This window comes from Lissotriton helveticus, chromosome 2_1, assembly GCF_964261635.1.
Source record: "Lissotriton helveticus chromosome 2_1, aLisHel1.1, whole genome shotgun sequence".
Taxonomy (NCBI): Eukaryota; Metazoa; Chordata; class Amphibia; order Caudata; family Salamandridae; genus Lissotriton; species Lissotriton helveticus.
The window spans coordinates 1938519563-1938534903 of NC_136059.1; the positions used below are offsets into that span (position 1 = coordinate 1938519563).

The 15341-nt window shown below is 41.3% G+C and overlaps 1 protein-coding gene across 1 annotated transcript in view; it reads left to right on the plus strand.

Annotated features, from left to right (window-relative positions):
- Window positions 1–15341, plus strand: part of TBC1D9 (TBC1 domain family member 9) — a 295607-nt gene that overhangs the window by 133017 nt on the left and 147249 nt on the right. The window contains exon 3 of the mRNA XM_078676864.1: window positions 14707–14825. Within this exon, the coding sequence (XP_078532990.1) occupies window positions 14707–14825 (119 nt within the window). The remainder of the gene's footprint in view (window positions 1–14706; window positions 14826–15341) is intronic.

The window sequence follows — 15341 nt, forward strand, 5'->3', positions numbered from 1 at the left end:
TCCTGCCTGAATCAGGAGGGTTGGAATGTATGATGATCAGTCTAGGTACTACACCACTCTTGAACCATCAAGGTGAGCTTTGGAAAAATTTGAATGGTTTTTGGACGCCCTCAGTATTTGTACTTACTTTCTCTCTCAGTGAGGCAAGGGGTGAAGCTCGTGGACCGTTATCAGCAAAGGTAGAGCCAGTTTACATCGAGCCTCGCAGACAGCACAATCTGTCTAGTTATGAAAGACAAATTCCGGGCTTACCAAGAACACATAGGGGTTCGCAGCCCGCCCATTGCTTACCATTGGTCAGATATACTGTCACTTTTATTTGCTTGCTTATTGTTCAATGGCTTTCCTTATTTCAGCCTGTCCATCTTGTTTGTCCGTCTCATAGAGGATAGCCTCTTTGCCATCTCTTTTATGCCTTACTTTTATGCTTCCCTTCTTTGTTTTTAGAGAACTATTTTATTATTTTTTTAGTACTCCATGAGAGTGCGTTTCCGGTCATCTCATTTGTGTGCTTAACAACTATCCCACTCCTTGTTGCTCTCTCTTGTGGCCATCCTCACCGCCGCTGCCACTTGCTCCACTGAGGAAACACAAGGAGATGATGAACAGAGTGCTGAAAATGATCAAACACTCACCCCCAGTCACAGATCTAGGTTGAATCCATCATCGTTCTTTACCTCACTTCACCACCCCAGTTCAGACACAGTTATATGAAAATCAGTCGTGACCCTGTGCCTCATGGGAACAGTCCAGCCAGAACTGGCAAGCCATGTCTTCCCATGACTGGTAACCAGCATCCTGGGACCGGTTTCGGGGTAACACCCCTCATCAGCAAGGCTAGCTTGAATCTAGTGGCAAAGTGAGCAAGGGACCCACATTAGGGCGAACAAAGCAAACACAAGGAGATGATGGATAGCCTCTCCCTGGTGCTCTCCCACAAGCCTTCCTTTTCTCGATGTCCAACTGGCCCATTCACTGCAGCTTGCTGCTGAGACAGGAGAATTGGCAATGCACTACAACGAAGTGCATTAGCAACTGAAAGGACACCAAACATCTGACATCCCGATCAGTTCTCTGGTTTCTGTTTCGTACCTCTTGAACTGAACTTCAATTGAGTGGTCAAAGGAGGGTTGTTTATCAGTGTGTTGAACAAAAATGACGTTAACAGTTATTTCACAGTTTTTTGTTCTCGTGGAAATAGAATAAAAAAAAGTGGGATAAAAGAAATGTCCATTGACTATCACAGAGAGCAATATGCCAGATCACACTGCCATCATAAATTATTCTCCAAAGACTTCTCCAACGGCAGACATGTAATAATTACTTCATTAAAAATTCAATAAAAGCGAAAACTGAAAGAGCACTTCTGTTGTCAACTTCACAGTAAACACCTTTATACTGCTTCCTACTTTCAACATTTGTGGACTTCAAAACCAATCATACAAATGAGAAACTAAGTTTGTAGCAAAAGTCAAGCATTATTCTGCTTGAAAGAAATCTTTAGAAGCAATCTGGAAGAAAATGATTATATATGCAGCATAGAACCTGCTGAAGTACACTATATAAAAACAAGTAATTACTACTATGCAAACGCTAGGGGTTCAGCATGTTTACTTTGCTCAAAAAAGGTTTACCTTGCTGCCATTTAATTGGACTTATTATATGAAAGTAAGAGTTCCGTTCACCGGAAGGTAACATTTGCTATCATTGTTTATAATGCTTGGTTGATTTTATTATAGTTCTCTGCTTCACATTTCGGTAGCATGCTAAGTATTGTGATAATGTCCGCATTACTTTTGAAGGAGCCGAGTTCCACATTCTAGATCTACTCTAGGACCCCTGGCCGATGACTCTTTTTATTAGCATGAAAGTATGGAGGGGAGATAAATTATTAGCCAAACAATCATACAGTTCCAATGAACTATGACTCAGAAGAATCACAGACTCCTGATTAGGTTTAGTTGGTTTATTACAAAGCAAAGAACAGTTGGACATACAAGCATCTCAAAATGAGAGTGTATAAATACTTTGGAACTAATACAAAGCCAAACGTACGGGTGAATTAAGGCAGTGCAGCATGCACAGAATAATCAGTTGAAGGGTCAGACCACAGAAAATAACTGCAAAAACATCAAGATTCCCCCCTCTTTGGAGGTTCATTGGTATAAAGCATTAATCTGTCCCTAGACGACAACTAGCCCTACTTAGCATTTCCCAAGGCAAGATTCATAAAGGTGTCAGCACATGAAGTCTTCCTAAGAAGTCTCTTCAAGTTTAGATGGGTCAAATAGCATAAACCTACAGAGCTCGTTCTAAGATGCTCTCTCTCTCAAGGCAAGGCTTAAGTCCCTGGACACTGTCCTTGACTTCGATACTTAACTTTCGCTGGTAGTATCCCAAGATGCATTGCAGCATCACCGCATCCAGTCAAGCTACCTCCTTGTAGGTAATTTTCCACACGGCAGCAATGCTTCCAGGCCTTGGCGAGATGAGCTTTATTCCCAGGCTTACTACGATGAGAAAGTACAACAGTTCTCGATTATCAGTATCAACGTTCAAAGTATCCTTTCCTCCCCGAAGCCTATATACTTAACAAAGACATTATTCTAGCTAACAAGGATGAATTCTCCACTTGCAACAGAAACGTGAGAAAGAACAAATCCAACGTGCACATGAAATTCACTAATAAGTCTAATACGAGAGCTTCCAGCGGAAAAATACAATTCAGGTCTACAGAAATCAGTCAACATAAGAAATAGCAGAAGGCCTCATGAAATTTGCACATATACAATGAACATTATCACTGGGCACATCTAAATTAGCATGTTACATAAGCACATCAATTGTGTGAGTACTTGTCAGCGACTTGTATGATTTTTGCACATTGTTTGCAGCTATCCACACATAGTTGCATTATTAATTTCTTCACGTTTACATCAAAAATATCCCTAACACGTCACTTTCCATGTTATTACGGTTCACGTTCTAATGGCTTAAGTTAATACAATAAAGGATTATATGTAGGTGCGAACTACCCACGATTATAATGCACCCCTACAAATGGAAGAGCAAAATTTGTGCTCTAACACTTTGAAGTTTAATTCCTCTGTGCCTTCTCCTGGTTGTTAAATGTTTGGTTTCCTGCAGATGCTATCACTCTGGCAAGATTTACAGGCTGCAGTATCAGCGCTGGAACCATGTTCACATCCCAAACATTATGTACTGATTGGGATTCACCAATAAATCCTTTTCAGGTTCAGCCTTCCAGATAGTACAAGCTGTCTGGATTTGAAAGACCTATTGCGAAGTTACAGTCGGTTTAAAGCCCACCTGTTGCTTACAATTGGTTGGATTTATTGTCAGACTCACTAGCTTGCTTTTTATTTGTAGCCTTGTGTGGCCCTGCCTTCCTCTTTTGTGTTTGTCCCTCCTCTGGAGCATTTGCACTTAACTTGTGTCCTACTACTGCTTACTTCTTGGTTAGCACAATTATTTTTTTGGTTAAGCATTCCATGAGTGTACAGCTGTTTTCCAGCTGTCTCCCTCATGTATTTCTCTTTTCCGCTCTCCAGCGCACACCCTGTGGTGCTCTTGCCAATGTGCTTCTCTCCAACCACCCCATGGTGCACCCGCCCTTGTGTGGTTTTCCCCATGTTATCTTGCTTGTTGGTTCTCCCTAGAATGCTGCTGTTTTCCAATCCCCTACCACTCCCCATTTCTTCGCCCTCCCCCTCCTGCTCCCTTTTGCTGCCCCTCCCTGCCCTTCCCATTGATGCTTCTTACCTACTACTTTTTAGGAGGACAGGCAGCCAATTTTTTTATTTTTTATTTACTGATCCAGCTCAGATCGGAAAATAAAAAAATGATGCTAGTCTGATTTGGTAGGTGTGCATGAGTAATAGAGCATTCACACCCCTACAAAATGTTACAGCTGCGTCATCACACTTTTTTTGTAGGTTGTTCTCCATGCTGCCCAGCATGGCTAAAAGGCAATGGGAAGCATGTAGGTCCCAAAGGTGAGACCCATTTGCTTTGCTAATGCTTCTTTATGATATGCCTATGCGGAGAACCCAGTTATGTTACCATTACTAATCTAGTACAATAATTAACGGTGTTTGTTACACAAATATAACTTTTTGTCTGGCTTCCTCTTCTCCTCTCCTCGCATGCAATCTGGGCCTGTATCCTCCACCCAATGTATCTTTCATCTCTTTATTTTTTATTTAATTTTGGTGCATTTATATAGTACACCCGTTAATCCCGGGGGCAGGAGGATGCGAGGGTGAGGGTGATGTGGCCCGGCCCGGCACTGGCGATACCACTCAGATTCTGAAGAAATGGAGAATCTGATTTTTAAAAAAATTAAAAAGTCTGACTGAAAAATATTTTTAGAAAGGGTTGCTTATACAACAGACATGTTTAAATGTCTTTGGAATTAAAATAATTGCTTCATGTTTTTTATCTGAACTTGTAATAGATTCCATACCATAGCTGTACATACTGAAAAGTCTATGCCGCCTGCATGTGCCTTATGCCTCTTGGAATATACAGGAGTGATGCAGAGTTCGATCATAACCGGCCTGAAGGGAAGAATTGTTCAGGGTATTGGCTTTAAAAAGGGTCCTTGATCACAGAAACGCTGTGTGCCATTCGCAAACTCTTAAACTAAAGTAATTTCCATATTAGAAACCAGTGCAGTCTTACCAGTAGATAGGAGACGGGTTATTTCCTACAGAATCCCAGTATTAACCGCCACCATGTTCTCCACAATTTGAATTCAAATGAACAAGTATTTAGACCGCCCCACACAGAGTGAATTGCCATTATCCTAGGACAATTTCACCACTGCCTGTATTACAGTATTCCAGCTACTGATATGTATTAGAGCGCTTTATTTCGCGTTTTTTGAACCATAAATCACAAGTCTGTGGCCTTGATGTTTTGAAATTCCAGAAATAACTTGCAGTCAGATATGACTCCTAAGTTCCTGACCGTCTCCAACACAACAGGATCGTCTCGCATATTGTGTGACCAGCTAGAGTCAAACCAGGTTTCATCTTATTGCCTACCGCTAAAACCTAGTTTTGCCAGTTTTGACACCAGGAGACCCAATGCGGTGAATCTGTAGTGTGTTCCCTTTCTTAGATCTCAGGTGGCAGTTTGTTTGGGTCAGAGTAATTAGAGTCCCTGCTGCGCATTTCCGTTTGGTCACTGTCTCCCGCCAGTACTCCGCTACCACTGTGCTTGATCAAACAATGGAGAAGTCTGCTCCATCCATTCCACATTGTGGATAACAGTTAGAGCGGGCTGTATATGTTCTATGTATATCTGCAGGGGTCAAGTAACAACTTGAATTGAGTGAGATGGATTCTAGCAGTACTCAACACTTTCTTTGTACATACTAAGGATTTGTTCCAATCAGAATCCAGAAGTTGTTCCCATTCTGATCTGAGTGCAGTGAGTAAGTATCCAGTATAGCGAAGATAAAGGACATCCACTTAGTGTTGGTGAAGGGAAAACCTTGCTGAGTAGTATGAGCTTCTCTAGTCATTCTAACATACGGCAAAATCTAATCTGTACACACTCTGTACTACTTTCTGGCCTTGTCAAGTGACATAAAGGCTTCACCCTCATATAAGTCACCCATCAGCATATAACTAGTAATTATCTATCAACACACTCCATTCTCAGCAAACAATTTGTGGAAATGTTTCAGTTCCCGTAGTTGGGCCTCTACAGCGACAAGTACCACTTTTAGTGCCACTTTCAGCAAAGTCACATATGAGGGACGTCCGGGAACGGAAGTACTGAGGCCCAGACCCACCACCACCGGACTCCAGAAGTGATGTGTCGGGTTCATATTTCTATGACACTCCCTCAGTGGGTCGATCTTCCTACTAGGCGCATCATCAAGCCACCCCGGAAGATGATGATATAGAAAGTCAGATAATAAGATTCCATGTCGGGAACCCCCACTATCAGCTTTATGAAGCATTGATTGATTCTCATGAATCGCCCTTGCTTTCCATAAAGTTGTGTCAAAGTGATGTCGTTTTTCCATCATAATGTTTGTACCTGATTTTCAAAGTTGTGCTTTGTTAGTTTTCTGGTCCACCCGCAGTGTATATTTTGGTCTATTTTCCTCCTTATTCCGAGTTAAGTTTATGTACTTGCCTCTTTCCTCAATATGTTGTCTTCCCCTGTAAATACTATACTTGTTCTCCATTTATTGTGCACTTCAGTGTTTGAATAAGCGTGGCCAACTTCCTGAGAGCCGCCCACTCTTATGGATTGATCCGAGAGCTTGAATGAGAATCGAGATTCGTGCTTTCTAAATCATATTTGGAAACGTTTAGAATTTATTGAGACCTATTGAGAACAGTCCCTCATCATGATGTATCTCACACATACTCATTTCTGTCAGGTGTGTACAATCTCGACACAGTGATAGTTCAAATAAAGCATTTCCGGAAGGGCATTAAATGTGTCAATAAATAAATGCATAGGTTGAGTAACTTCTCGCACCTGCATAAATAGGTGAACATGTTAGATAATTCCTGCATATGAAAGAATAAACTACACATAGTTTATGCATTGATCATAGAAAAACTATTTTACCGTACAGTTTAACTGTAGAAAAACACGTGCAAGTTATTTTGCATACAGCTGTGTGCAGAGTATAATTTATTTAATACTACAAATAGACCAGTCATTGCCTATCCGACCGATGATGTAACCTATTGAAATATTGATGATACATTTTGTACTAATGGAATAATGAAGGCTAAAAGGCAAGAATTGGACGATTGAACTGAATACATTATGAACCTCACTTTTTAGAAACACTGAACAGTCTGAGATAATAAACCACAAAGAAAGAAGAGGGAGCTAATGTGTCACCCGATGTGCCCTTTTTTGAAAGCCTCCTGCACCGGGTTCTCGGGAAAATGTTCTGGGGAGGGACAGTGCAAACTGAATTAGGACTGCTCCATAAATGAGTTTATGTGCTAACTGAAGAAAGTAAAAAAGTTGAGAAGGACCCTGGGGGCTCCTGGATGTCTCCACCCCAAGGTTGAGATTCACACTTCGAAGTATCTGAAGACATTGAAAGGAATCAGTGGTCTCTGGAGTTAATGGGACAGAAGAAGCCTCCCGGGAAGTAACTAAAGAAAGGACGTTCTCTCTGGGAATTGAGGGTAACCAGTGCTGGAGGCTTAGAACATCTAACCTTACCAATCACCATCTCAGAGAGGGAGCCTGTAACACACCTTGGTAGAGGTTTGTAGGAAAGGACCCCAATTTTTCTTTTCCTTCTGTAGAACATGTTGCCTACTAAAGAATTGAACACTTTCCAGCAGTTCTTGGTCTGCGCAGGAGTATCTCTGTCTTGCAGTGTTCTGATTGGAATAGTTCTAGCCTTCCAATCTGTACGAATGTAGACTTTTTTTCATTTGAGATTCATCACACCATGAAAGTTTGTTTCCTTGTTCACTCCAGCCCCTACGCACTCTTTTCATTCTTTCCTCTTCCTCGCCCTATGCTCCCTGCCTCGACTCCCCTTTCTGCTGCTTTGTTACATTCTTTTTTATTAAGGTTGGCAACTGCAAATGGCAGCAGGGCTGCTCATTTTCTTTTTTTTTTTTCGGCTTTATGCGCACTTGGGTTAACTTTTTAAAAAATGTATAATTTTAAAATGTCTGTCCACAATGTTAGAGGTATATTTCAAATTGCTTCTGCCGCCATAGTGCATCACAAACATGCATTACTTTGCATACATGTGTACCTGTCACTACATGTGTGTGCATCTGCAGCTATCTTAGAATGGTTATTCTTAACAGAAATTTCAACATTGCAACCTTGTAGTGTAAAAACTATTGCCAAAAAACAATATCTTAGCCAGGGTTGAACTGGCCTATAGGGCAATCTGGTAGTACCTGAAGGGCTGGTGTTGATAGGTCAGTGTTTGGACTGGTTCTTTGGGTGTTTGTGGCCTGTTTTAGGGTCTGGTGGGCCGGTTTTTACTGTTGACATGTCTGATATTACCTTAACTATTGACTGCAACAGTCACAAAAGCATGCTGTCCTTGCACCTTGCAAAACACCTATACAGCTTGTCTATGCAAGTTCAAACCGTCCCTGATTTGCAAATGCTGTCCACTTTTTTAGCTATCTGATTCTCTAATAGAGGCCACTTTTGATTTGGTGCCCTGGCCTATTTTCTGCCCAGTCCAACCCTGATCCCAGCTCTAAACGTCCGAGATCTATTTGCTTTGTCAATGTTTGTATACTTGTGCAGTTAATTAGCAGTCTGTGACGTTCTGGAATAGACTCCTGACGAGCACAAATACAATAGATTTTCAGAATTAACCTTTTCATACACATGACCATTTGTGGAGCAACATTGCTGCAAAATGGCACTCTAAATGATTGAAAGAGTTTACATGTTTGGGATTGGCTTTAATTTGGAGTAAAATATTCCATACAGTGGCACACTAACTAAATGAAAATACGTTTTTACTATCCTGTATATAAGTTTTATTAATGTATTCTGAGTTTCCAACGAATCCATTCCCCCCAACCCTTTTTAACAGCATTTTTATTCTTGGAAATGGGTTGAAATGCCTAATTAAATTGGCTACGTGGCATGATATTGGGTGTCATTGAGTGTAAAGATCCCAGCCCGCCCCATTACTAACCTGAATCTCTATTCCTGATGAAAGTTCCGAAATCTTGCCTGTATTACCAGGCATCACGAATTCCAGAAAAACATAACCCAGCAGTGTTGCGGGCACCAGAGATTACAATGCAGTATCTAACTGGATGCAAGTGATGATAACCCAACTTTTGACCAATGCACTACCCAAGTCTGCCAATTTCATAACCAAAACAACACTTCCTGTTTTGAACGTCACTGGTCTGTCGGGAGACAAAACCCTTAAAGTGGCAAGATGCAGGCCACTCAGTAGCACAAAAAATCTGTCCTCAGCAATGCTTCACATGTCATCCCAGCAGAATAATTTGAACAGAAAATAGCCTTAAAGGGGACCTCAACAGCACTTTACAGTAACATACCCACCTACAAAATAGATAGAACAGCATAATTATAACCCATTACGCAAGCAATAAATCAGCGTGACCACACAGCATTCAAGAATACCATCTGCACATACCACCATACTTACAGTATATGCTGAAACCGAATCCATACACCCAACTAGCACAGTCCAGGTAAACCAGGAAGTGGATATCACGACTTTGCAGCACCAACGGTTACTTTGCTTAATTCACAAAAATACAAACCTACTGGGCAATGCAGAAGCCAAAAAATAGTTAGTCCAGCAGTATAGCTAGTTCTCAGGCCATACCCAACAAAACTATAACACATCTAATAATCAGCGACAAAAAAATCAAATATCTTCTTACTGCCTGCTACTTACCACAATTCCCAAACCAAACTAGACTCCAACCTGTAATACAATCTTTGAAACCAAGTTGCAAAGTTACTGGAACCGAATGACACACCAAGGCCGTGCCAGTACAAGGATGTGCACCATGTAACTATGTTTGACATCATTTTACATAAATTGTGGTGTCTCTCTAATGGATCCTTTCGACCTCTGTGAATGAATCCAGTGTCCTCTGTAGTTGGATAATTTACAGATGTTTGGCGTTTTCATTCTTGTGGGAGAAGTTCCATCATACATGTCTAGAACCGCTCTTCTGATTTAGCCTGCACTTCGGTAGTGGATGTGTCGATACACTGCTCAAATTCTACCTGCATGACTTTTCAGGTGCTGTGGGCTGTTTGTATTAACAGTATGAGTGGCCAAAGTATGCTAAAGGCTTGGTGACACTGACTATTGTGAGTTTCTTCCTGTGGCCCAATGGGTGTTAGTGATGACTAGTGCAATATGTTTCCTGCTGCTGCTGTGTGACACGTTTGTGTGGTTGATGGGGCTGGAGAAGTGCCGGGAGGTGTTTAGGCCCATTTTGACAGGACATCCTTTGTTTAACTAGGGACATCACTAGCCCTGGGCCTTTACCATCTTTCGTGTTACTCAACTGTGGTGATAGCGACTTTCCTGCTTGTCAAATTGGGGCAAGATCTTCGGGTCAAGCTGAAATGACCGGTAACTTCTTGTAAGTGTTTCTTCCTGTTGGGTCTGGGCCATTTATCCCCCAAATTGCCTCTGTATGAGAAGTCCTTGCGGTGAGCAATGTATTTTTCATGATCAGACTTTGACCCAGAGCAAGAGAGAGAAAAACAGAAAAAGAAAGATGGAGGTAGATAAAGATGCTAAAACAGTGCCAATGGGAGATGGACATTCCTCACTTGTCCAGTTTGAGCATGACCTTACAGTTGAGCTCAACTGATGTAGAAACCTAATTTTAAAGTTTCTTCTTCTTCTAGGGGATAGGGCATGTGGCCATGGTTCTTTAGTGAAACTATCATTTCAACAGTGGCAGCAGAGCAACACTTTTGTGTACTGTCAGCATCAAGAGAACATTGTTTTCCCCCACTGCAGAGGGGCTGTGGTTGAAAGAAGGAGCAGAAGCAACTCAATGCAGATAGGGTCCGGTTCCAAACAGGCAGCGGTGTTGAAAAAAGGATGCTTCTTAACTTAGGAAGAACGACAGCTCATTGTAATGAAATAAGACCCCTTGCATTAACCTGGCTGCACATCTGGAGCCTGCTGCTCCATTCGGAGCAACGCCCCGTGTTCATAGCACACTTTGATCTCAGTTTATGTCAGAAATGTTAATAGTTTTCGATCTTGATGGCAACCCTTATTTTCTCCTGATCGATCCCGAGTTTTTAGCATTCTCTACATCTCTGCAACATCTATGGTTCCAAAGTAGCTCCTGCTACAATCAATACTTATTCAACTAAATGGCCAAAACACTGAGTGCGTTTTTGAGTCTGGTCTTTCTCCATCCTTTTCCCTGAACTGCTGTATCCCAAGAGGTATCCCCAATTTTGCGATAGTACTTTGATATGTATTTAAAGGTTCTAGCTCAGTTTCACTTTGTGGCAGTCTTAAGTTGTTAAAAAAAAATAACCCATAAGTGCAGCAGCCCAAAGATTTTCTCAGGAGCACGTCACTTGCGCTGCCAGATTCTAGGTTCCACCTCACACTTTTTTTTTTTTTTTTTTCCACCATTCTACTTTTTGTGCCTGTGTATCTCACTCTTGCAGACTTGTAAAGATATTGGCAAAGACATTGACACGTCGGAATATAATGGTTCAAAAACCAGTGTGAAAATCAAACATGAAATCTACATATTTAGAGCAGTGCGGGACGGTAACGTGTCCCTCTAGTTACAAAATGACTCTTCTTAGCTTTTTTTGAACTCTTGGAGAGAGGGGGTCGATCAAAGGTCTGGTGGTTGCGAGCTCCAATCAAAAGGGACTTACAGGTAGAATGACCACAATTAGGAGTCAGCACACAGCAGCTTTGGTGTGACAGGGTGGGTAAGATCTGCGGATCTGAGGGTCCAGTCTCGCTTTTAGAGAGAAAGGGTGTCAGAGAGGCAGCTGGGAATCATTCCATTCACCGCTTTGAGTAAAAGTATCAGTCGCATGCATATGCCACTGTTTCTGATGAAGAACCGGCCAACTTGATGGTAGCATGAAATGTAAGACTATTCCTAGGGCGCTTCTGCAAAGTTGTGGTGGAAAACAGTTAGGAGGACCCCATCGAATGGACTAATATTGGAGAGGCAGACATCTGGAATGTTAAAATAGTCCTTTCTGCATAGGGCTAGTGAGTTGAGAGTTTTAACTGTGTTGGTATAATGCTCAGTGAGTGTGCTGGTTTTTAAAGATTGCCAGTGAATGTGACCTCGTTCAAGTGCTATAGTGCTGCAGGGAGGATCCTGCCTGGAACCCTCCCCCCAGGCCTCTGTCTACTTCTGACCTCAACTAGGGACCAAGAATGGGCTGCAAATCGCTCTACTTTGCAACACGGTGTTTAGCAAATATGACATTTGATCTCGGTGTCCTGGAAGAGGCATTTGTTTGACCACCAAAATCTATCTTGGGTAACTGTTATGGGTTTTTGTTACTGTCAACACAGCCTGGCTCACAGATGTAGTGCTTTCATCATGAGGGCACACACACCTACATCATCCGCTTGACCTGTAGCTGGTGGTCTTAAAGAGAAGGCCGACGCTCAGGTTTTAGAACATATGTTGACTAATGCCTATGTTGCGGTGTTCATTGCTTTAATTCTTCTGTTCTACACTTTACCAAAAATATAGTGTGTTCGTGGGCAAATTGATTAATTCTAAATATATTTGCAAAGTAAAAATCCAACCTGATGGTGTGCTATAATTGTCATAAATGTACATCCTCTTTTTCCCTCTTCTTACCACATCCTGGTTTCTATGATGTTTCTAAACCAGATTCCGCGCACAGTACTGTCCAATCTCCAACTACTCATATTTGACATGCTCTTGCTAAAACCGAAAATGTTCTCTTTAAAGCACTCTCCCTCTCCTTCCCTGTTGCTAGATCCATGCTATATCAAAACCCTAAAATAAATATATATTGCTACTTATTGCAGAACAGGCTTTTAGAAGTAGACTTGGCTAGCTTTAATCACCCTTAGGCTAGTGTTAGGATTTGGTGTGGGCGACTGGAACATGAGCACTTCCAGACTGCCACCAAGCCTGGGAGAACCTGGGTTAAGATGCTACCAATCTATATGATGGCCCATGATAAGGAACAGCTTGGAGTTCTCCACCGTGCTTCTAGTAAATACAAATCCATAGGGGCCACGAACTGTGCCATTACATCAGGTGCACGTGAGTCATTAAGGTCTAGAATAGAATGTTGGTTTCTCTCTTGCAGAAGTGACAGAGAAGACAGTTCTGTTCTGCTCACTTTCTTGCAAGCTTGTACAAAGACCATAACTGTCACCTTTAACCCCTTGCATGCTCATGATGGCCCCCGGCCGTCATGAGTCACGGTGGGCGTGCGCGGAGAACGGCCGGGGGGCGTCTGAATCCCGCCCAGTATTCAAATCGACCGCACAGCGTGAAAATTTGCGCCGCATGCAATGTGTTAAAAGCATCATGGACCTCATCGACTATACCTTCTTCTAGGCAGAAATTTACAAATGTGACTTGTGCTTGGAAAAAGTCATATTCAGCGCTATTGTGATTTATGATGATAGAAATGTCTAAACTACATGATTGTACCATTTGCATGTAAGGAACATTTGATAAGTGAGCATACTTACTGTGTAAGGCCCACTTGTGGTTTGTGCAAGTGGGAATTGCCAAGCATATACTTGAGGAATAGCCAGGGATATTAAATGGAAGTGAAGAGATAAGGTTCCTCGAACTATTTCTAACATAAACTCACACAGTGTTTTACCCTCATTAGCTTGTGGGATTTAGCCAACACTTGTAATTCTGTTGTCACGCTTATCTCCAAAGTTGGAAGTCAATGAACCACGTGTACATTTCTCAGTATTTGTGCGAGTGAAGTGAGGTAATTAATTTCTCTGAATATTTTCCATTGAAAAGAAAAATTTAATTCTAAAGATATTTTTTTAATTCCACTGGTTTCCTAATCCTACATGCGAATCTATACAACGTGGAGTCTTCACACCCGTAGGGTTAGTCAGTTCAAGTTTATGAGAGGAATTTATATGAATCGCATACCCAGATGTGCGTAACATATTCAAATAACATCATTTTTTCGTGTTTGTCTGAATTTTGGGTCTCTGGTAACTAGTAGTAAATGGCTACAATGCGTTGAAGTCCCCAACATATGGCAGATTTTATTAAATGGAGCCCCCATGTAGCTAAAGGGCTGCTATGTTGGATGTAAGTCTGCAGGAAGCATTTACTTCTAGTTCAGTTCTAGAGAACTGGAGCATCTTGGGCTCTCCACTTAGAGGCTTGGTTCTCTTTCCTCCATGTTTGGAGCTGATGCTGTAATGTGCTGTCAGTCTTCAGACAAGTTTTAAAGTGCTCTAATTTGGAAGAATGTTAATGAAGGAACCATATTTTCCTTGGTGTTATCAGGATATAAATCACACATACAACCACTATCCATGCTCTTGCTAGTCACCAAACTGACATCTTCATAGTGTCATAAGCGTATCCTCTTTTTGGTTATAAGAAGTCCCCTTTCATGGTGTTTAAACTTTTGTTCTTTCTACTATTAACAGGTGAGTGACTTTTTCAATACTGTTGTAGATTATAATTTTCAGCATGACCTTTTCCAAAATTTGCAATAGAGCACTGGCATTTTCTTAGAGGTGTCTACTTCTGGAATACAATGAGAGGGAAGATTTTTTTAGGCACTAGTTTGACTAAGTAAATGAACATTTAGCATTTATGGTTACCAATTTCTCTCTGGACCTTGCAAGTACGATCCTGAAGGGTACAATTAGTATGCAGAGACATCCGTGAGCATCTTTAATGGAGCACAGCCTTCACATTTAATCTGCTAATTGCTGAATTATCAATGTCTGAGAGCCTCCTGAAATTAGTGGTTTCCATTATTTGTAAAAAAGAAATAAAAAAATCAGAACCGCGCACATTTTTTAAAATTTTGTTCATGAATTTTCATGAAGAGTTAAAGTCTCAGTGGAATGAAAGTATGATGTGAAATGAAAGTGGATGCAGACTGTCTTGTCTGACACTGACTTGTGTGAAGGTCAATGAACAAACTTTATTTTTCTCTGTACAGGAGGCTCGAGGAAGGAAATCACCGAACAGTGGGAATTTCTTGAGCAGAATCTGCTGCAGACGCTCTCCATTTTTGAGAATGAAAATGATATCACCACGTTTGTGAAAGGAAAGATCCAGGTATTGCACATGATGTAACTGCATGCACTATGTATGTCGGGGCAGGGAGGCACTGCCTCCTACGCGGGGTCTCCATGAATATTAGCTAATTAAATAATTTGATCAGATTAATAAAATATGCTTACATAAAAGCGCAACATTGACATTTTAAAATTGGCGGGGTAAATGTGAAGGAGTTTGAAATTAAAATAAAGAAGCAAATCTAAAGATGTGAACTTTTTCTATATTTGATTTTGAATTACAGTAAAATACTTTAATATTTCAGCATTTGTTTGGTGAGTACTTGTTTTTGTATTTTTGTGTGTTATGAAGTTCAAGTCATAGATAGAAATTGCTTAGGCCGGAGGACCCAAGCTTCCCTTAATGACTCTGTGGGGTTCCCCAGAGTCCAATAATGAATCAGTGGGAGTCCTCAGTTTCCAATAATGACTCGTTTGGGGGTCATCATATTCCAGTAATGATTCAGTGGGGGGGGCCACAGAAGTCAAAAGGTTAAGAACTTCTGTACAAGACTGT